General features: G+C 41.5%; 1 protein-coding gene across 2 annotated transcripts; it reads left to right on the plus strand.

The window, feature by feature from the left end:
• Nucleotides 1-265: 265 nt before the first annotated feature.
• Nucleotides 266-13242, plus strand: ANKRD34C (ankyrin repeat domain 34C). 2 transcript variants are annotated; one of them, XM_079126223.1, is made up of 3 exons: nucleotides 266-450; nucleotides 1675-1739; nucleotides 11449-13242. In XM_079126223.1, exon 3 carries the CDS (start codon nucleotides 11492-11494, stop codon nucleotides 13106-13108), a length of 1617 nt encoding a protein of 538 aa, XP_078982349.1. In that variant the 5' UTR covers nucleotides 266-450; nucleotides 1675-1739; nucleotides 11449-11491; the 3' UTR covers nucleotides 13109-13242. The 2 variants fall into 2 exon arrangements, with proteins under 2 accessions (XP_078982349.1, XP_078982350.1); XM_079126224.1 differs by lacking the exon at nucleotides 1675-1739.
• The last annotated feature ends 10209 nt before the right edge of the window (nucleotides 13243-23451 follow it).

Consider the following 23451-nt stretch of genomic DNA (forward strand, 5'->3'; position numbering starts at 1 on the left):
GCGGGCAGCCGCGCCTCTTCAGCCGGTAGAGCCAGCCTTAAGGACTGAGCTGGAGGGCTGGTGCTGCGCAGACTTGCAAACCAGCGGCTTGAAACTGGCGGGGGCGTGGGGGAGCAATCCTCACGTTTCCTTAAAGCTTCTTTCCCTTAAAAAAAAAAAAAAAAATCCCCTGTTGCCACCTCAACTTGGAGGAGCAGGGAGTGATTCGAAGGACTGACGCAGAGGTTTCATTCATGGACCCTGAAGAAGTTCAGGGCAAGTCACTCAACAGGACCCGCGAGGCCAGGGGTGGCCCCAGTTCCTGCGCGGGTTCAGCCTGGCAGTGCCCTCTGGCAGCCAAACTGCAGCCGCCAGCGGAGGTTCTGGGCGCCCTCTGACTGTGTTTTGGAAGTAATGGCACTACCCTTGGCCTGGACCCAGGTGGCCTTGCTTGATGAGCGTCCCCACCAGGTAAGTGCATCCAGAGGGGTCTCCACTGGCTACCTAGGTGGAACCTAAGGCTCTCAAGAAGTAAGTTCATGCTGTTTAGCCCCAGGCAGGGGGCGGGGACTGGTAGGAAAGAGCATGCTTTTATCACAGGAAATTGTGGGAGACTGGAATGGAAGGCGGATTTAAAATATTTTATTTTTGTATTGACGCGTGGGGATGAGATGCGTAGGGGCCTGAATTTTTGTAGGAAATGGTTGCAGAGCGGGGCTGGGTGATAGGCGTCTGGATTTTTGCAGCAATTGAAGAAGGAGCAAAGTCGTACATTTTTGCAGCAACCTGTGAGGAGTGGGCGGTGAGATGTTATGATCCTGAAAATGCGCACGAAATTGTAGAGTATGCATCTGGGCATTTCCGAGAAATGGTGGGAGAAGCACTTACCGCCCTGGCTTCACCTGACCCCCATACTCTGCCTTCTCGAGGGTGACCACAGACACTGGCAACAATGGACGCTGACACACCCGGCTAACGCGGCCTCAGCCCCCGACTTCAGCACCTCGGACAGCCCCCGTCCCCCTCCCAGGCAGCATAAAGCACGCAGCTAGAGCTGTGCAGTTCCGGCTTTTCAGTCCCAGGCCACCAGTGCTGTCTGCGGTGGGCGGCTACGTAACACCGCCCTCAGCTCTGCGAGGAAGGGCAAAAGCAAACGTGGAGCTCAATTTTTGATCTGCTTGTAACTACTTCCCGTGACTGCCGAAGGAAGAGGCGGAGTATAAAGATAGCCCCCAAGCTTTCACGAATGCAGCTTAACCGTGGCATCCTGGGTTTGGGAAGGTGTATCCAAACTTCTCCTAACAGCTAACATTTATAAAATGCTGTCCATGTGCCAAGGCCGTGTGCTAAACGCTCCACGTGGTTAATTTTTATGCCAGGAGTATACTGTTTATGTACTATTATTATCCCCATTAAACAGATGAAAAAACTGAAGCAAGAGAGACTAAGAAACTTGCCCAGGAATATACAACTTGGAAATATTATGGCTGCCTTCTTAAACTCCGTGCCAGCCTGCAGTAGTGGGAGGATATGCCTGAGCAGAACTGCCTACATGAAATAGATCTGAACTTAGGAACCGAGTTTGAATGAAAGATGTAGTACATAAAAACATGTGCATTTGAACAAAATTTCTAAACATGTCTGAATTTCAAGCTCAGTATCTGTAAAATTATAATAATAATGCTTTCTTTGCAGAAGTGTCGGGGGAGGTGGTCAAAAGGATCCCGAATGGAGAAACACTCAGCAAACTGCTAATTGTGGTAGGTTGAGTGGGGGAATTGGAAGGGAGGAGGCAGGTAACTGGAAGAGAAAGAGGATTGTAAATAAACACTATTGGCACTCTGCAAGGGGATTGGGCTCAGACCTGGGCTCAGTGGAAGGAATTCTGGATGAGTTTATTTCAGTGTAATAATCCCTGGGACTTTCACAGGACTTAATACAGTGTTCACATATTGCCTATCATTTGATCCTTTTAACTATCCTGTAAAGTAGGCAGGATTGGGATTATCTTACTCAATTCTTGCCCCAAATGTTCAGATAACTAGTAGCAGAGCTGGGATTAGAATCCAGGTCTGCATCTCTACCCTGAATCCTCCTACTGCAGGCTGGTATTTCCTCAGGAGCTTGGACTATGGGGATAATCACAGAACTAAAGGTATATTTATGTAAGTATTATAAATATTTGAAATTGATGACTTGAATCATTTTGACCTACAGAAACAGCAATCTCATATGAATCAAAGTATGTTTGTTGATTATGTTCTGTTCCATGAAGAATTTTAAACAATACGTAAAGATTCACAAGATGTCAGGTTTATATATAGTAGTGGTTGAGAAAGTAGAGGAGAGACAAGATGCAGGTGATAGCCAGAAATAAATGAATATAAAATATGCATATTATAAAACCCTGGAAACTTGCTCTGGGTCATTAAGTACAATGAAAGTATATCCCTATGCCTTATTGAGGGGGCATGAGGAACTTTAAAGATGTTTATAAAAGTCTGTAGACCCTTCTCTTCTGCACAATACAGTCCTCAAATCTCTGAGAAATCTGTCACTGAACCAAACGAGGGAAGTTTAACTGGAACCCAATGTCAGTATGATTCAAGAGAGGGGTGACAAAGTGAATGGCATTGTATCTTTATTGAGGTAACTGTTAGTTACGTAATTAATAATGGCTAACTTGAGCACACTGTACTTTAAAGTTTACAAAAAAAGGCTTCTATATTCATGAGCTTATTTCGGTCTTCAAGCAACTCTGAATAGGTAAGCAGCTAGGAAGTGACAGAAAGGACAAAAACCACAGCATCATGACTCCCAAGAAGTTAGTCCATGCTATTTAGCCTCAGGCAGCAGGCAAGGACTGGTAGGAGAGAGTCTTTTCAAACTGAACAATATATAATTCATCTTAATACATTCAAATTTAAAAAATTAAAGTAATGTGCCAAACAATCATGACTGTGGGCCACATTTGGTCTCAGGTCTAATTTGCATCCTTGGCCTAAGATCCAGGCCAAATACCTGGAATGGCATAGCCGTGAAAGACCCTGGATTCAGAGAGGTTTAATCTCTGTGTCTGTACTTTCTATTTCTAAATCCATGAAGATTTAACAAGATTATTTCTCTCAGCTTAAAAAATTTAGGACTTTCATAATTTTTCAGACAATAAAATAACCAGAGGACTTCAGGACAAAGTTTATATCCACATACTCCCTCTATTAGAAGAGGCATCATTTGAATCTTTGGATGTTGGCAATATTTAGTCTTCAGCATCTCTTCCCTAGGTCCTGTGCCATTGGAAATTATGTTAGCTGCCATTACAGTAGAGGTGAGGTGAAACAGAAAACAACTCTGAGAGCATGACAAGGAAGGAATCAGGCAAACTTTGTCCATTTAGCAATTTACTCTTTTTAAACACATGAAAAAGAACTACTTTGTGGTCACTGAGTTTTTGAGACAAAAACATGGTGGTTTGAAGTTGGGATTTCAATACCCCGGTATTGTGCCAGCTCTTTTTAGTGAGACTGAATTTCTTTTCCTCCTGTAAGGCATCTGTAGTGCTCAGTGGGCTGCCTGGTGAGCTGACGCCATGCGGCAGGTCCGCAGCTGCACACGCAGCGCTGGGCGTGCGTGTCGCCTGGCAGTGGCAGGCAGCAGGTGGGAGCTGGGTTTGCCCTGCAGTCTGGCTTTCACCTCGATCCCCGGGCACCCTACGACCTCGTGAGGCTCCTTCCTGGACGGTCGGGCGCAGGACATACTGCGGGGAAAGGCAAGGAGGCACCCCCAGTTGTCAGTCTGCCATCCTAGCCAGTCTTTGGTCCACTTGTCAGTTTGTGCTTGGCAGCCATTGGCTTAATCCCTAGCCCGCGAATTTTAACTGCTCAGCAATTGGCCCGGAAATTCAACTACTTAAGTGAAGCTACCCCGCCATGCTCTCTCACAGTGCTCTCTCTCTCTCTCTCTCTCTTCAGGGCAGACACTGTTCCTTTGCCTAATAAAATCTCGTGTGAGTTCCCGCGTCTGGAATGGTTTGTCTGGGTGCCTTTTCACTTTTCAGCATCTAATCTTTCCAGCATTAGGTCTTCTTACCATTTATTCTCTGTGATTCATGATAGAAGATAAATCCTCAAATTAAAGGACATTAGATTTTGGTTGACTCTCACATCTAATGGATGACTATTCAACTCTACCTTGCAAACATCTGTCCAGCTTGATTTTTCTTCAGCGTCCCTCCTGTGGCAGTTCTGATCCTCTTCATCTCCCAGAGGCTCATAGGTTGCCTCCCATCCTCTCAATCCATTTCTCACATTCTGGCCAATGATCATGTCACCTTAGTCCTTACAATTCCTGACTGATTCCCCACTTCTACATAATGAACATCAAGCCTGTAGAACAAGGCTACAAAGAACCTTGAATTTGATCTCTGTAGACTTCCCTATATTTTTTGGTTCCACCAAATACACTCCCCACTCTTTCCATCACCACACTGTGAAGTTCTCAAAATATTTACCATGCTACCTTCTGCCTTGTAACTTAGAGTTTCCCCTATGGGTAATTCCTTCTCCCTTTTGGTTCAACAAACTTCTGTTCCCTTTTCAAGAGTTAGGTCAGTTGTCTTCTCCTGAATCCTTTTCTACTCTGCACCTCTAGTTCCTCGTGGCAATCATATCTCCCTGCTGCATGTTTATTCTCCATTGTGGGACTTACTATGTTGTACTATACTTATTTTACATAGAGGTTAAGAACATGGACTTGGGACTGAAACTGGATTTGAATTCCAGCTTCTCAACATACTGCCTGATTATTTTTGAGTAAGTGACTTTACCTCTCTGAGACTTGGTTTCATTTTTTTTTTAAATTGGGATAATAATAATATCCATCTCATAGCATCACTGTAAGGATTAAATGACATAATGCATGCAGAGTGTTCAGCACATTGCTTAGAGCACAGTAAGCATATCATAAATATTTATTATTATTAGAATATACACGTGGCTTACCTCTAGATTGTAAATACCTGAGCAGCTGTTTCTGCATTTTACATAGCTCTTTATCCTGTTATGGCATAGATAGTTGATTTGTGTTTGATAACGAAATAATGAATGGATGAATGAGCAAGTGATGCTGGTGTTTTAGTCAGGATTACTTGATTATAAGTCATAGAAATAAATTTGAGCAATCAGAAGCAAAAACATGCTAACTTATTGAAAGACTTCCAGAGTGTTCATGGACTCTGAAGGTAGCTAAAACTCAGGAGGTGGGTGGGGGAGAGAGAGGAGGGGGGCGTGGGGAGGGAGAGAGGAGCTCTCTTTCTCCAACTCACCTTCTCAGTGACCTTGCTTTTACTCTTCTCCCTCTAACTCACAGTACGACCTAACCTCTGGAGTCCCCAGAATGTCAGTTCCTACAAACAGCCCAGGATAAGTCGCATTTTTAGCCTCAATTTCAAGTTGAGTCAGGTTGAGTTAACTGTGCACAAGGGGCAAGTCAAATAGCACAAACTCATCAGCCAAAGTCTAGAACACCCAGAGAGAGGGGAAGTAGATGTGACTATGCAAGTCTGAAATGAACACTCTGTAAAGGGATAGATATCCGAATTAAGGGGGTCACTGTGAGTTGGCAGGAAACCTCCAGTCACCCCTAATCTCTGAATGACCCCAGACATTCAGTTTCTCTCTAGGCTTCTTCACTCTTGGCTTCAGTGTCCTCATCTGTGAGATGGGGAGAAAACTTCTTGAAAGGGGATTTTATGGTTCAGTGGAGGCACTTGGCAAAAACCACACAAATTAAACCTCTGCTGGGAGCTAAAATACTGGGAAGTAAGAATGAAAGGAATGAAAATTAAGGCAAGGAAGGAGGAAGAATGAAGACTAGGGGCTGTTACTGAGCTAGCCACAGCTTCGTGGCGGGTCCTGTGGAAGTCATATTGGATCTTAGAACAGGCTATCGGGTAAAGAAAGGGAGAAGAGTTTTCCAAATATCTCCCCCATCACCTATTTCCTATTAGTTAACATCTGTCCTACAGCCCCCCACATTCTGGATTGAGTGACCTAGTCTCTCCAGGCAGCTTCTACACAATGTCAGGCCAGGGTCAACTTATCCTGGCCATTTGAAACCAGGCGCAGGGCACCACCATTTGAGGGCAGCAGCAGTTACCTGGATTTAAGACTGCAGGAAAGGTTTGGGGCTTACTAAGAAAGCAAGCCAGCCAAGTGACCAACACCCAGAGAGGGAGGAATTGGATGAGGCTGGGTGAATCTGGCATGACGCATGGTTTGAATCTGGTGTAGTTTGTAAGGTGGTTGTCAACCAGCAATGTAAACTGCAGTCTTTTAAGCCCATTATTTTTGAAATGAAAAGTGTAAGCTAAATGGAGCATGCCAACAGTTAATATTAGCCCAGCACATTTTGTCTGGGCTACAAGATTGAGGTGAGGACCTGATTCTGTCCTCAAAAAAAACTCCTGCATTTTCATCATTTAAGGAATTTCAATTGAGAGGCTCACTGGGAAAAAATGATGATAGACAACTGCAGAACAGCTCAGTGAGCACAGAATGTTGAATCTAAGGGTGCCTCACATCCCAGGTCACCTTAAATAAATAAATAACAACAACAACAAAACAAGAACAAAAAAGTGGATGCTTTGCCTTCAGCCTGCTCCATTCTTAGTTGCTTGTTGAGAGTTGATTAGGGACAAGGCCATTGATTCCAAGCAAAGGGGAAGAAGCAGTCTCCTAGAAATACTCTTTTCCCCTCCCTTCCTTTTTCTTTTTTTCCCTCTTCCCTCCCTCCCTTGACTTTGAACTAGACTAGAGGTATGCAATTTGTACCACACACAACATAAAAGGTAACCCAATTATCCATCCATCCTCCTTCCCACCTCCCTTCCCTTTTTCTTCTTCTTCCATTTCTCCATCTTTTCTTCATCCTACTTTGCATTTACCACACAGCTGACAGGAGAAAAGATGGTATTTCTACCTCAAGAGCTCAGATTTCTGTGGAGAAGCCAACCCAGATGATTGACTCCAATAAAGAGAGTTGCTAAGTTGCAAAGTATTAAGGAACACAGGGCACACAGCATTCGGTTTCTACTTTCAGTGTGGTGTGGGGATGTGGGGGGATGGGCACATGTGTGTAGGAGAGAAAGAGAGCGAATACAAAGATAGTATAGTATTCCAGGGTATGAGTATGCTATACTTTTTGTATCCACATTCTTCTTGATGAGTCGTTTCTAGTTTTTGTCTTCTATGAATAGTGCAGCCAATGTCTTTTGGTATATGTATTAACTAGTAATCTATTGTTGTGTATGGCCCACCCCCAGATGAGTGACTGAAAACAATCACCATTTATTTTTGCAGTCTGGGCCAGGTTCTGGATATTTCTTCTTCTGGTTTCATCTGGGTTCATTCAGTCAGTCATCCAGCTGGGGCTAGATGGTCTGAGATAGTCTCACTTACATTCTGGCAGCTAACTGGACCATTAACTAAAGTTCTGTGTTCCCTTTTTGGTGGGATAGTCCAGACTTCCTCACAGAGCAGCTGGATTCCAAGACAGCAAACTCGGAAGTTGGAAGGACTACAGAGGCTTTGCCTCAAACTCACACAAAATTACTTTTGCCTCATTTTCTTGGTCAAAGCAAGTCATAGGGCCAACTCCTTGAATACATGCAAGGATAGGAGGACTTTGTGGCCATGTTTTATAATTGAGCATGGGTATAAACCTAGGCATGAAATAATCTGGTCAGGGTGTGGGTTTTAGTTCAGCTAAGTGCTACCAAGGTTCCTAGCAGGTGAGTGTTGCTTCCCAACTTCATCCTCTCTTGGTTTTTTCTGTCTGTCTAATTTTAGCCACTCTGGTGAGGATGTAGTGGTATCTCATTGTGCTTTAGTTGGCTTTTCCTTGAGTACTAATGAGGGTGGATACCTTTTTATGTGCTTATTGGTCATTTGTGTATCCTCTTTTGGAGGAAGTGATTTGTAGGAGTTCTTTATATAGTCTGGATATGAGTCATTGTAATTTTACTCAACTCTCCCTCTTGGATTTTGAGTGATTTTCCTCTTGATTACAAAGGCAGTAACATTTGAGCTGAAGTTTGGAAGTTAATGAATAATTAAAGAAGAGTAGGGAGGCATTATATGTAGAAACATGAACAGTGCCAAGAGGGAAAAAAAGTGGTATATTCGAGAAATAATGAGAGTTCAAGGTAGGTAGAGTATGGCAAGGATCGGAGTTTCAGGGGATGATGCTGAAGAGGTGACCTTGGGGCAAGGACATAAAGGGTCACTTGATGGAATGGAGAGAAGCACATCTTTACTGGAAATTCCCTTTCATTTAGCTAGTCCTTGGAAATTCTTCAGATCTCCAGAGCATGGAGCCTGAGAAGCTTACCAGAGCATATGACTCCTAACACAACAATCATGTGTATGACCTCTGAGGAGTAACAGTGAAAACAATGACAGAGAGAGAAGAGAGAGAAAGCCCCCCTGCCCCCATCCTCATGCACACACAAGGGAATATAGGTGGGAGGTTGAAGAGGAAGGAAGAAAGGAGACAGAGAGATAGAAGCAGAGACCTATTATCAATATCTTAAATAATGTGTGGTGGCATTTTTTGCAGAAAATATGGTAGACACACATAGCCAAACTTGCTACAAGATCAGATTCAGAAAAAGCAGAAATTTTTCTGAAGCAAAGAGATACAGATTAGGCTGTTACCTTGTTACTTCTGAAGAGGAGTGTGGCTTCAAGGAGGAGTGGGTATGGGTGTAGGGGACCTTTTCCTCTTTATAGACTTAAGTGTGGTTTGGGTTTTATTTTTAATAGAATGTATCTATTCATGATTAAATATTTTGGAAGGATATAAATCTACCTCTCAAACTCAACCAAGAAAAGCTTTTGCCTTCCAATTTCATTGAGATAAACTGATAAATAGGGCAGTTCAATAACAGACAGGTGATGTGTATCAGATGAGGAGGGAGCTCAGGAATTGTGGCAAGTAGACCATACAGGTCATCTGCTCAGCAGGAGCTAGAGGCTCAGGATGTCCACACTAGAGGCTATGCTAGCAAAGACACTCGCAGGTGTGATGCCCATGGCCGGGCCAGGTGGCCTGTCACTCTTTATCTGTGAAAGCCCTCTTAAGCAACATATAGTGTGGAGGTTCTGAGATTTTGAGTCCAGGACTAGCTAACTCACACATGGAGAACAGAATGGAGAACTTGAGTTTGACAAACCCCAGCAGAGGAAGCTTAGGTTTGAGCTTTATTTCCTCATATTTGTGAGCAAAAGTGTAATCTCTTCTCTGTCCTCTGCCCCTTACCACTTCAACCAGAGGGAAGGAAGTAGCATGGCATTTTTAGAGCTATTGTAAATGAGGAGAAGGAGAATTCTGACATCTGCTGGAAAAGTGGGGACTCACTCTGAAAAGAGATGACTAGATTGATTTTAAGTACACACACACACACACACACACACACACACACACACACAGTTTTAGTTAGCTTTTTTGCTTCTCTGACCAAAAAATCTGACAAGAACAATTTTACAAGAGGAAAAGTTTACTTGGTGCTCATAGTTTCAAAGGTCTCAGTCCCTCAATACTCATCACTATTCCTCAGGGCCTGAGGTAAGGCAAACCATCATGGTGGAACAAAGCAGCTCAGAACATGGCACCAGGAAGCAGAAAGAGAGACTGCACTCAACAAGGACAATATATACATCCAAAGACAAGCTCCCAGGGACTCACCTCCTTTAGCCACACCCTATGTACCTACAGTTACCACCCAGTTAATCCCTACCAGGGGATTAATGCACTTACTAGGTTAAGACTCTCATAACCCAATCCTTCACCTCTAAATTTCCTTGCATTGTCTCACACATGAACTTTTGGGGGACACCTCACATCTAAACACACACACACACACACACACACACACACACACATTCATTTTCCCTCTATTATAATAGTAGTACATATTTATTTTAGGAATACAGTAAAAAAAGAAAAAATGAAATGAAACCCTTTATAGCCCCATGACCCAGAAAAAGGATTAACATGTTGGCATGTTTCCTACTAGTCTTTTTGTTACATCAAGAATGAATTAAACAATTATTGATGAGGTAACCCATTCACCATGACCAATCATTTGACATGACCAATCATTGTCAAATGCTGAAAATACAGCAGCAAACAAGATAGACACAAACATTTCCTTTAGGAACTTAGATTTCTACTTCTGTGATAAGTATTGTGTATTTAATACAACATCTTGCATTTGAATCAGCAAAATGCAAATCAAAACCACACTCTGATTTTATCTCACTCCAGTTAAAATGGCAACCATCAAGAATATAAATAATGGTATGTGCTGGAGAGGATTCAGGGGGAAAGGAACATTTAGACCTTGTTGGTAGTACTACATATTGGTACTACCACTGTGGAAATCAGTATGGAGATTCCTCAAAAGGCTAGGAATGAAACCATCATATGACCCAGCTATTCCATTCCTCAGTATTTTTCCCAAAGAACTGAAATTAGCATTCTGTAGTGATAACATGCATTCCAATGTTTATAGTAGCACAGCTCACAATAGCTAAGTTATGGGAAATAGCCTAGGTGTCAATCATCAGACAAATGAATTTTTAAATGTATGGTGTATATACACAATGGAATTCTTAGCAATAAAGAGGTCTAAAATTATGTCCTTTGGGGATAAGTGGATGGAACTGGGGAACATTGTGCTAAATGAAATAAGCCGGACTCAGAAAGTCAAGGGTCGAATGTTTTCCTGCATATGCAAAAGCTAGAGAGAAAGGGGGATCTCATGAAAACAGAAGGGAGAGCAATATGGGAGAGGTAAGGGATCAAAAAGAAAGGAGGAAGTAGGAAAAGGAGACGAACCAGAGAATAAAATTAAACAAATTATGCTATATGCACAATGGGCATGTATGAATATAACACAATGGATCCAAACTGTTAGGTATAATTATAATGTACCATTGAAAAAATATACTTATAAATAAATTTTAAAAAGACCAGACTAGAGAACAGAAACAGGAGGAAAGGCAGGGAAGGAAAGGGGAAATACTGGGGAATGAATTGGAGTAAATTATGTGCATACACAAGGATGTCACAATGAATCCCACTATTATGTGTCATTATGATGCACTAATAAAACATTCAAAACTATATCTTACATTTGCAAAATAGTTACTACATGTTAGGAATTATGTTAACTGTTTTTCATGTGATTAAATGTTGGACACGCATCACAAGCCATCTTCATGATGACTCCATGAGGTAGGTCACTACCACCCCATCCCCCCATTACAGATTAAGAACTCGGAGACCTCAGTCAACTTAGCCAAGCTGACACAGGCTAGGGTATGCTGTACCTAGACCCTGTCACAGCCATGCTGTGCAGACCAGCAATGGAATACCTAACTTTTCCTTCTCTTCTTCCCTTGCTAGGTCTGACTGCCCTGGTGGCCAGAGATTCTAAGCTGCAGCCAATATGATGGGTGATGACACCGAGTTGAGGACTGATGGAAACTCCCTTTTGAAGGCTGTGTGGCTGGGGAGGCTCCGGCTGACTAGACTCCTCCTGGAAGGAGGAGCTTATATCAATGAGAGCAATGACAAGGGTGAAACGGCTCTCATGGTGGCCTGCATCACCAAACATGTGGACCAGCAAAGTATCAGCAAGTCCAAGATGGTGAAGTACCTGCTGGACAATAGGGCGGACCCTAATATCCAGGATAAGTCTGGGAAGACTGCTCTCATCCACGCTTGCATCAGAAGAGCTGGGGGAGAAGTGGTCTCTTTATTACTGGAGAATGGAGCTGACCCCAGCCTTGAGGATCGCACTGGTGCTTCGGCTCTGGTTTATGCGATAAATGCAGATGACAAGGACGCATTGAAACATCTCCTTGATGCCTGCAAAGCCAAAGGGAAGGAAGTGATTATTATAACAACAGATAAATCATCTTCAGGCATGAAAACCACTAAACAGTATCTCAATGTCCCTCCTTCACCCAAAGTGGAAGACAGACAGTCGCCTCCACTGTGTGCGTCTCCTTCCGACATTGAACTGAAGGCTCCAGGCCTGAGTTCTCCACCAAGTGAAAAGGATGATGACTTCTTCGGTCTCCAAACAGGACACCCAAGTGGCTGTAACACCTCTAAGATTCTCAATGAGCCTGGGTCACCCACGAGGAAAGTCAGTAACCTTTCCGCCAGGAAAGTGGGGGCCCGTTTGCCCCAACTGAAGAGGCTCCAGTCTGAACCCTGGGGCCTGATTGCACCATCTGTGCTGGCAGCCTCCTCACGTCAGGATGAGACCCATGGCGCCAGCACAGACAGTGAAGTCATCAGGAACATCAGTGACGTGTCTTTCCCTAAAAGGGGACCCCTCTCTAGAACCAACAGCATTGATGGCAAAGACCCCGCCCTCTTCCCCACAGTCCCAGAGCAGGTTCTGAAGGTTCCAGCCTCTTCGGCACCAGCATCCTGGAAAGCAGCCTATGAGAAAGGCCAGGCTCCCCACCCACGTCTGACCAGAAGAGGAGCTCTCCCTGTAGACCAAGAGAAAGGTGGTATGTACCCATCAGGACCCTCTGCTCTCAAAGAGCCAGCATCCCTCAAACGGCTGGAAAATGACCTCTATGATTTAGAGTTACAACCAGGGGCTGACCCACCCAACTCCATTTCCCTTGAGCCAGGCAAAGGGCCCTTAGATAGAAAGAAGCTCAACAGCTCCCACTCTCTTTTCCATGGCTCTCGGGAGTCCCTGGAGGCTGTGCCCACCACATCCCCCAGCTCTGTGCGTCGCAGGCCCCCGCATCTTCTAGAAAGACGAGGTTCTGGAACTCTGCTGCTAGACCGCATCGCTCACACTCGACCTGGCTTTCTTCCACCTTTAAATGTGAATCTGAACCCACCTATCCCTGATATTAGACCTAATAGTAAACCTTCTTCCCCACTTGCTAGTGGCTTAAAATCTATGGTTCCTGTTGCTCCAAGTTCACCAAAGAGAGTTGACATGAGAAGTAAAAAGAAGCTCCTAAGAAGGCATTCTATGCAAATTGAACAGATGAAGCAGCTGTCCGACTTTGAAGAAATCATGAGCTAGAACCTTTCAGGAAGGCTTCCCCTCACCTCTAAATCTATATAGTTTAAGGAAGGGACCAAAATCTAGACCAACATAGCCATGTAGATCCTTTGTCTCCTGATCACTCCTTAGTGCTGGTGAAACTTTAGAAGACATGGGTATGGGACGATGCTTCACCTTTGAAATAAACCCACTGCTGCTTCACTTCTGAAATAATCCCTGGGTGTTTGTAGGCCTACTTGAAAAGAGTTCAGGATAATTGGGTTTCAGAGATGAACTCACAAGAAAAAAAAAAAAAATTCCCCCAAGGAAGACATCCTTTGCAGTTTGAAGGTGACACAGTAAGTGTAGTGATCTAAGCTGTGGCCCCCAGTTACTTTCCTTCAGACAAAGAGAAAATGTGAGTTGAAGTCATGAGATAGTATTTGGAGTGTGTTATTCATAACCTATGAAGTGGCTAAAAAGAAAATGAGGCTTTAGCATTTGTCCAAAATGTGCAAAAGCTCAAAACCAATCCCTAAACTCCTGAATTTGGTATCTGGGTCTGTTTGATGGAATAAAAGCAGGATGCCCTGTCAGAGAGGTTCTGGTATGTGAGTCCTGCCTCTTGCTGTGCTGTGGGCACTGCCAAGCATGGTTAAGATCTTTCATCTCTCTTTCAGACCCAGAGATGACATACTCATTTGGATGTGTCCTGAGTCCCTACGTATCACATTTTCATGGCTCCATTCCAACACGTCATTGTAGGTGGAGCCTCAGAGATCAATCTTGCTCCCAAGATAAAAATTTCCCCAGACCCCTGCATAGACATAGGCTCTGTGCTGAAATATAGTGAAGAATAGTCAAAGAGAACTAACTTGAACTTGAACATGACACAATGGATAGAACAGAACCACAAGAAATGTTTTCCAATTATTCTTTAGAAAACCTGATAAGTGCTACCAAAAGCAGGGTGATGGATGATGATGGGATGTGCTTGGATTGAAAAGTAAAGTGGAGCATGACACAGTGGTGCCCATCTGTAATCCCAGTGACTCAGGAGGCTGAGGCAGGAGGATTGCAAGTTCAAAGCCAGACTCAGCAATTAGCCAGGTCCTAAGCAGCTTAGTGAGATCCTGTCTCAAAATAAAAGATTAAAATAAGGGCTGGGGGATATCTCTGTGGTTACGTATTCCTGAGTTCAATCCCTGGTACCAAAAAATAAAAAAAGTGAAAAGTAAAGTGGCTGGTTCTCAAGCCGGTAGTAGTGAGGACCATTTCGTTTTTCAGCCTGAACATTTTGGTGGATATCAAGTGTCATTTCTCCTTCAGTTACTAGATAATTCAAGAAAAATCTGGTTTCTCCTTTGCCTGAATTATCTAAGGGATTGGAGATTCATAGAAATAACCTGTACAACCCTTTGAAGACACTTTGAACAAAGACAAAGAGGGAAGCAGAGAGTTAGCATATTTGGTGGAATGTAGCCACATTTTAGATGAAGTTATTCCTGTTTTTTTTCTCATTTCCTTTTCCTCCCATGTAGATGAGATATATTGTCCTATGGTTTAAAAGTTACTAGAGATAGCATTGTGTAGAGGAAAGAGGAAAGACTTCTGATAGATTTGCATTTGTATCCCAGTTTCATCATTTATCAGCTATGTGACCTTGAAAAAGTAGTTTCACCTCTCTGGACCTCTTTTCCCTCATCTGCAAAATGATATTAGTAATGTTTGCTCCGTGAGCTTGTGGTGAGGATTAGATGACACTGTATTGAAGTGCCTGCTTTTGTGCCTGGCACAGGCACACCCACAAAAAAGTCACTGGATAAAAGGTAGCTAATTTTAATTTGTATCATGAGACCTCTGGAGCCTCAAAAATCTCAAATAATAAATGATACCCTACACAAAAAGAAGTAAAGTCTAGCTGGAAGATTCAAGTGTCTACTTGAGATCTCCAGTGATTCTAAAAGTTCTCATTCCTAAACTCATTTGTAAAGTAAAAAAAAAAAAAAAAAAAAAAAAAATCTGTAATATAAGCTCTATATTTTATGCTATTTCTTTAAGGACATTTGCTAGAAATTTATCTAGCTATCCCAAACAAAAGTGTTACTGTTAGTTATTAGTTATAAACAAAACAACATGCTTATTTTTTTAAATAATTTCTTTAGGGGAGGCTCTTAACCTCAGTACTACTGACACTTGAGACTGGGTAATTCTTTGTTATGGGGCCCGTCTACTCTGTGCATTGCAGGACATTTAGCATCCTTTCCAGCCTCTGCTACCTGTATGGCAGTAGCACCCTTCCCCCGCCCCCCAGTTGTGATAACCAAAAATGTCTCCAGACATGGCCAGATGTCTCCTGGGGCAACATCACCTTGGTGGTCACCAGGGCTGCAGAGAATGACTGTGCGTGTGATAGAAATATGCAAAGAAACAAAATTCCAATCAGAGATGGGCCTTTAGGATTCTTGGGACACAAACACCCAAACACAAGCACTAATGGTCTCTTGTATTTTGCCAGAAGGGAAGAAAAGCCTGGAAGGTAGTGAAAATCTACCACTCATGAACTTGTTTAGTGTGGATGACAACCTGCTACTCAGAACCATTTAATTGTTGACAATTCTTACCAAGTAGAAGTGATTACAGGCAAAGAAACAATCATACAGGCAGCCACTGTTTTCAGTGGGTCATTGAAAACACACACACACACACACACACACACACACACACACACACACACACGAACACAATTTAAGTGCTTTTCCAGCTATTGTTATTGCATTAAACTAACCTCGGCTAGGAATGTCAGCAAGAAAAATGCTGCAGTGGAGCATTTTTCTAAATCATTAGTTAAAATTTGGAAGTCTAACTTATCCTAAGTAGTGACCATGGTACATTCATCATGATTAGCCTGAGCAAAACACCAAACGTGACGAGTCACTCCTCCAGGGGCCGGTACATCGCACCAGTACTAGTGCTCTCCTGCCACTCATGTGTTAATCAGTGTGACCGCTCCGTCAGCCTTTTGCGAGGCAGTCATCAGGATGCCGCCTTCTCCCATCAGTTCTTGATGATGCATTCCCTGAATTAGACTGTCCTAAACTAGTACAATGGCTGAAATACCACGGTTAACTCATAAATAAGCAATTTTGTCCGTATCCATGAATCTCATGAGAATGTTTTTCAAAAAGCATATTTTAGATTCAAACATGCTTTCTAGATCAGAAGTTAGCGTTTTTCCTTTTGGAATCTAGGAGTCACTCTATAAGTTAGCTGCAGAGTAGAGTTTCAATAATTTATCCATTTAAGGTTCTCTGAACTGTTGATTAAAATGTAATTCAGAAAGTGAGCCTAAAGTTTGAAGTCTGGAACAATGGTTTGATTTCTAGACATTTCAAAGCTTTTTAAAAAATTTTAAAAACAAAACAAAACAAAGCATTATCAATTGTCTTAGAACTTCATCAAGTAAATGGTACCCTGCATGGGCAGGGGTGTCTGACCTTCCTTTGTGTGCGTTGGTGCTTTAGATGTATCCTGTGCTGCCTGAATTGGTCCTCTGCAGTGCTCTGTCCTAGTCTCAAGCTGAGGATGTGCTCAAAGGTGTATCAAAATCTATGTAATGAAACTATTTAGGTATTTCTAATATGTCAATAAAAGATATATTACAATTCTTCAATAGTATTTCTTATTTTCCTCAGTGAAATTTTAATGATAAATATTACCTTTTCTTTATGATGAGGTTGATATGATTGCCTAGTAACATCAACCCTAGCAAACGCTTAAGATTTTATGTACACGTAATTTTACAGATTGATTTTAAACTATCCAAGTATGTTGGTTTCTCTCCTTCTTTAAGAAAGTACCATGAATGAGCTGGTGTATCTGCAACTCTTTGGGGTGAAGTTTTTACTTGCCCTGGGGCTGCACTTGCCATTGGAAGTGGCTTAGACTGCTGGATATCTGTCCTTGGGCCCTGTTTCTAATGTTGACCTGTATGAATGTAAGTTGACTTCTGTTAGCTCTTATTCAAGGGCAGGGTAACCAGAATAAAATAAACTTGCTGGGAAGGTCCCCATTGTCTATACTTCCAAACCTTACCCTGAGGCTCTCTCCTAGAGTATTGAAATAAAATCAGTTAAGAAAAAGAGATTTAACCAGTACTAGTTTTAGCATTCTTTTCCTGGCTTCTATCTTCAGGAAAAAGGAGACCAATATTGTTTCCAAATCATTTGAGGATAGATTGTGAGAGATGCTCCTGGGGGAGGAGAAAATGGTAGAGGAGGGGATGAAGGGCCAAGGACAAGGCTAAGTGACTGACACTGGAGGAGGGAGTGCATTCCCAAGACTGATAACAGGTTCAGAAGTCTGGCGTCTCTTGAGTGGAACTTGCTCCTTTCCAGAGCAAAACTTTATAGAGGAGTGGCTCCTTGGTGCAGCTGGGGAGGCTGAGCCTGGGTGGAGCTGGGCAGGAAAGCATCTAAGTCACCTGCCCCGAAGACCTGCAGCTTAGACAGTGAGCACATGAGCACTGTTGCTAGTGCGCATAAAGACCAAAGGGTACCTGAGTGTTGCTCATGAGACGACTTTCTTGTCGTCTATATTAAACAGGGCGGGGACTTTAATCAATATTAATTGATTTAGAAAAGCAGAGATGTGGCATTTCTTACATCCAAAAGTAATGTAGAGAAATTCACAGCATCCTGTGTCCTCTCGTCCAAGTTACAAAATGGCAAGTGCATCTAGGAAGTACAGAGTCTGCATTGCATTTCCATTTGCCTGGGAAAGGATGTTCAAAATAAAGCACGGATCTCAGGTAAGTGCTTTCCAGCTATCACAGTACTGGTTATGTCAACAAAGGGAAGAAGCTGACAAGTCTCACGGGGGTCCCTAGTAGAAGGTGATTTTGAGGTTCAATTCCAGAACAGCTGTGGAAGGGAATCTGTTGAAACCATAGAGTTAAAGTCTAGTGGTGTCATTGGAGAAAAGAGTAATCATTATTTGTGAGACTTGGAGGGAAGTGGAAAAGAAGAGAAAAGAAGTGAAGAATCAAAGGGGTTAAGGTCCTGCCAGCAGGAACCAATCCAACTAATCAGCCCGGTGGAGAAAACCACCTGGCTCTCCCTCCTGGAGTGCTCTGCCTCCTGCAGGCTGCTGTACCCAGAACCACAGACACTCCTGATCTAGGGCAGAGAGGATTTCTCATACGGGGAGAGGCAGGGGTCCAAATTAATTTTTTAATGATCCCACTATAATCTAATAAATATTTAATCCTTTCTTTACTGCAGTGGTTGCTATTTGGTATATCCAACCAGTTTGATTTGTCCTTTCTCCTCCTTTCTATAAGAGCCTGACTTTGTTCATGTAGTCACATTATATCCTTGCAATTCTTTTGATTGAAGAGAAACTGAGCCCAACACTGGCTCAGAAGGAAGTCCTGATTGGTCTGATTTAACAGTGGTAATCCCATTCTCCCTACTAGTGATCAGTTAAGGGAACGAGCATTAGTCAATCTGCACACAGCCTTTGCCTTGTCAATGCCCTATATCCAAAGATGGGTCCATGACTTAAGTCCCACTAATTGAGCAAAAGGAAAGGACTTCATCCCAAAAGCGAAGGAAAGATTTTTTTCTTCCTTGGGTCATGATCAACATGTTGTCTCAAGCTCTTCTGTTTGTTTGGCTTTACAGTCTTTTTGTGACAATGAGATAATAGAGTCTGAGGATAAAACCAATTTGCAGAGGTGGGGCACAGCCAAGAGAAGGGAAATGAAATGAATGCACAGCTCTAATCATTATTTGCCTGCAGCCCACATCACTTCCAAACTTTCCTTTGTGTGAGAGGACATATATCCGTATCATTTAATCTGGTTGTAATTATTTTTCATTTACTTGAAAACAAAAGCATCCTGATAACAATGATTTAAACTGTCATCTTTATAGTATACTAAATTCTTTCTTTTAAAATTCTTGAGTCTATTTCTGAACTCTTCCATTCCATTCTATCCTGTTCCATCCCATTTCATCCCTATTTCATTTATATATATGTGTGTGTATGTGTGTGTGTGTATATATATATATATTCATTTATATATATCACAGCACAATGTTTAATTATTCTAGGATTTTAAATCACTTTCACAAATTGTGGGACAAATCGGATTTGTTGGACAAATTATCCCTCAGAATTGTTTCATTAAATATTAAAATTTTTACTGGGATTATTATTGAGATTCTATGGCATTATTTAGGTCTTTTATATATTAACAACTTTTTTTCTTTACAGATTAAATCTTCTAATTCAGAAACATGGATTATTACTTAAAAATTTTAAATCTTCATTCTTTAATCCTTCATTAAAGTATTCAATTTTATTCATACAGATCTCATACATTTCTTTTTCATTTCATTACTAGGTATTTTATATTTTTGTTTGTGAATGATATTCTCTCCCACACCACTGAACATTGCAGTATATAGCAAAACTGTTTTCTTCAGTATGATGTCAATGAACATGTCCACAGATTTTTCATTAAAATTGACAAAATGATTCCATAATTCACATGGAAAAACAAAGAGCTGACAATAACTAAAATAATTTTGAAGAGAAATAATAAAAGGGAGGACTATGGTACCAGACGATAAGATTTTAAAAGTTACAGTAATTAACAATACAGTAATAGATAAATTGACTCACAAAAACAGAACAGAGAAAGAATCTCTTATAGGTAGAAAATGTAGGTATGATAGAGGTGGCATTGAAGATCAATAAATGGCATTGGGACAATTTGTTTTCCAGAGAAAATAAAAATGAAATAGAATATTTTAGAGCATAAAGCTAAAAACTCGAATGAAAAAAAGCAAGACTAATTTTGATAAGAATCTTTTATATTTGTATTTACCAATGAGATTGCTCTACAGTTTTCTCTTTTCATAGTCTTTGTTTCTGCTACAGTTTGAATCTTAAATGACCCCCAAAGGCCCACAGGTTAAAGACCTGGTCCACAACCTGTAGTGCTATTGGGAGGTGGTGGAACCTTTAGAGGTAGGACCTTGTGAGAGGTAGTTAGGTGACATGGGTGTGCCTCTGAAGGGGATATTGGGGCCATGGCCCCTCTCCTCTCTCTTTGCTCCCTGGCCATGGTGAGATGAACTGCTGTACTCCACCACATGCTCTCTGCCATGATGTTCTGCCTCATCACAGGCCTAGAAACAATGGAATCAATCAATCACACACTAAAACCTCTAAAACCATGAGCCAAAATAAATCTTTCCCCCGTTAAGTTGATTTTCTCAGGTATTTTGCCACAGTGATGGAAAGCTGACTAACATAGTCTGGATTTGATATCAAGATTTTTTTTAATACTGGGGATTAAACCTAGGGGTGCTCTACCACTGAGCTACATCCCCAGCCCCTTTTATATTTCATTTTGATACAGGGTCTCACTAAGTTGCTGAGTCTGGCCCTGAACTTGTGAGTCTCCTTCCTTGGACTCTCAAGTAGCTGGATTAAAGGTGAGTGCCACTGTGCCTGGTAATATCAAGTTTATTCTAGCCTCGTAGAATAATTTGGGACATGTTTGTTCACTGTATATTCTCTGGAAAAGTTCATTTAAATTTGCATGGAAATGTTCCTTGATTTTGTCCTCACTCACAGCTTTTTATTGTTAAACTTTCTGGACCAGGTAGGATTAAGTGAGTGTGTGTGCATATTTACATTGAGACAAATGAGGGATAAAGAGATTAGGGACTTGCCCAAGGACACATAGCTGGGAACTAGTAATCAGGGTCTGGAACTCAGGTAATTCCAGTCCAGAATCCTTTTTTTTTATCAAGTAAGTGAATTTCAGAATTTTAAATAATAATTTTTTTAGTCTATTTCTGTTACTGTAACAGAATTCCTGAGACTGAGTGATTTATAAAGAATTGAGGTTTATTTTGGTTCACAGTTCAGGAGGCTGAGAAGCTTAAGAACATGGTACTGACAAGGGCTTTATGCTACTTTGACTCATGGCAGAAAGTGGAAGGGCAAGTGGGTGCATGTGGAAATGAGGGTACAAAGGGGACCTGATGGTTTATAACAACCACTCTCCCAGGAACTACATTAATCCCTTCAGGGGGCCCCAGGACTCAAACACCTCCTAAAGGCCCACCAACCTCTCCAATCTGTTACTTGTCAATTAAATTTCAATGTAATTTCTGTCAGGGACAAACCACATCCAAACCGTAGCACTAATTATATTTACTTAGTGGATATGGGTTTTCTTAGGTTGGGTTCACAAAAAGCAATACTTTTGCCAGTGATTAGGGCTCCTGTGATTGACAGAGCACAATGTTTAATTATTACTCTTCAAGGGAAACCTGTAAGAGAGGTAGGGAAGCAAGATTAAGAAGGGAAAAGGGCCCAGCAAAGGTGTGATCTCCAGTGAAGCATTGCCTGGGCCTATCCCAGCGAGGAGTGTATGGAGAGTAACGCTTAAAATGGAATTGTCCCTCCGGGATGCAAGGGAGACCACAGATTTTGTTGTGCTTCAATCAGTGATGGACGGTGGCCTAAGAGGAGGTGACTTTTTTCTGACTGATCTGGGAGTGATTCTTAGTAGAAAGGGGGAAACTGTCAAAATTGAACTGCCAACCTAGCAGCTGAGGATGAGTGAACTTGTCTGGTAAGGGGAATCTGGACAGGGTATACAAACAGCATTTACTATTTGAAACTACTCACCTTTTGTATTTCTTCCTGAGTCAGATTTGGAAGGGTACATTTTTCTCAGATGTTATTCATTTCCTCCATAAATTTTATCAATTTGGGGGTATAAAGTTATTCAGAGTATTATTTTTTAATATTTTGAAGCAGTTTTGGAAGGTATAACTGACAAAAAATAAATTATACAAAAAATTTGATACTTTTGAAATCACAGTTAAAGTCTAGTGGGTCATAAGTGTAAACCCATGAACCATCACCACAACCAAGATAATGGGGATTTCATCACTGCCAAATATTTGCCTATGTTCTTTATAATCTTTCCTCCACTCCCAGTAATGACTGATTTGCTTTTTGTCACTACACATGAATTTGTTTCCTAGAGTTATATATACCTGGAATAATAGAGGATTCCTCTTTTTTGTTTGTTTGTTTGTTTTCTTTTTGCTACCAGGATTGAAACCAAGGGCACTTAGCCACTGAGCTCCATCCCCAACTCTTTTTATTTTTTTGAGACAGGTTTTCACTGAGTTTCCCAGGCTGGCTTTGAACTTGCAATCCTCTTGCTGCAGCCTCCAGAGTCGTTGGTCTAGTAGGCGTGTGCCACTGTGCCTGCCTACAGTGTGACTCTTGTGTCTGGCTTCCTTTCCCTCTGCATAATTAGCTAGAGATTCATCCATATGATTTCAACACCTATAGTTCATTCCTTTTTATTGCTGAGCAGCTTTCTGTTGTATGAATATATCACAATCTGTTTATCCCTGTACCCTTGGAAGGAAAATTGGATTGTTTTCAGTTTGGGGCTACTATAATAAAGTTGCTACAAAGATTTATGTGTAATTTTTTGCACAGACATATAACTCTTTTAAGTACTTAGAAGTGGTATGACTGAATGGCAGGTGTACATTTAAATGTTTAAGAAACACTAAACTGTTTCCAATTTTCCGTTCCCACCAGCAGTGTATGAAAGTTACAGTTCCTTTACATCTTCACCAACACTTGTTATGGTCATTTTAATTTTAGCTATTCTTCTAGGTGTTTAGTAGTGTCTCATTGTGGTTTTATCCATGTATCTTCTTTGGTGACATGTCTGCTAATTTTTTTGCTCATTCAAAAAAAAAGTATGCTTTTTACTGTTGATTTTTGAGAGTTATTTAGATATTCTGGATATATATCAAAAGTATCAATGAATCTTTTTCAAAGATTTTGTCCCAGTTCATGGCTTGTCTTCTCATTCTTTCATTCATTCATTCATACAGAGTTTTTTTGAAGAGCAAACACTTTAATTTTGTAAAGTCTACTTTATCAACTTGTTCTTTTATTACAGATTGTGCTTTTGGTCTTTTATTTAAGAAATATTTGCTGGGCATGGTGGCGCATGCCCATAATCCCAGCAGCTTGGGAGGCTGAGGTAGGAGGATCACAAGATCAAACCCAGAGTTAGCAACTTAGTGAGGCCCTAAGCTACTTAGCGAGACACTGTCTCAAAATTTTAAAAATACATAAAAAATAAAAAGGGCTGGGGATGCAGTTCACTGGTTAAGTGTCCCTGGGTTCAATCCCTAGTACCAAAAAAAAAAAAAAAAAAAAAAAGAAAGAAAGAAATCTTTGCCTACTCTGAGGTCATAAAGCTTTTTTTCTGTTTTCTTCAAGAGGTTTATAGCTTTAGGTTTTATATTTAGGACTAT

This window comes from Sciurus vulgaris (genome assembly GCF_902686455.1).
Source record: "Sciurus vulgaris genome assembly, chromosome: 2".
Classification (NCBI taxonomy): domain Eukaryota; kingdom Metazoa; phylum Chordata; class Mammalia; order Rodentia; family Sciuridae; genus Sciurus; species Sciurus vulgaris.

Coding starts and splice junctions, on each gene's coding strand:
- ANKRD34C (XM_079126223.1), top strand. CDS start 11,492: ATGATGGGTGATGACACCGAGTTGAGGACTGATGGAAACTCCCTTTTG.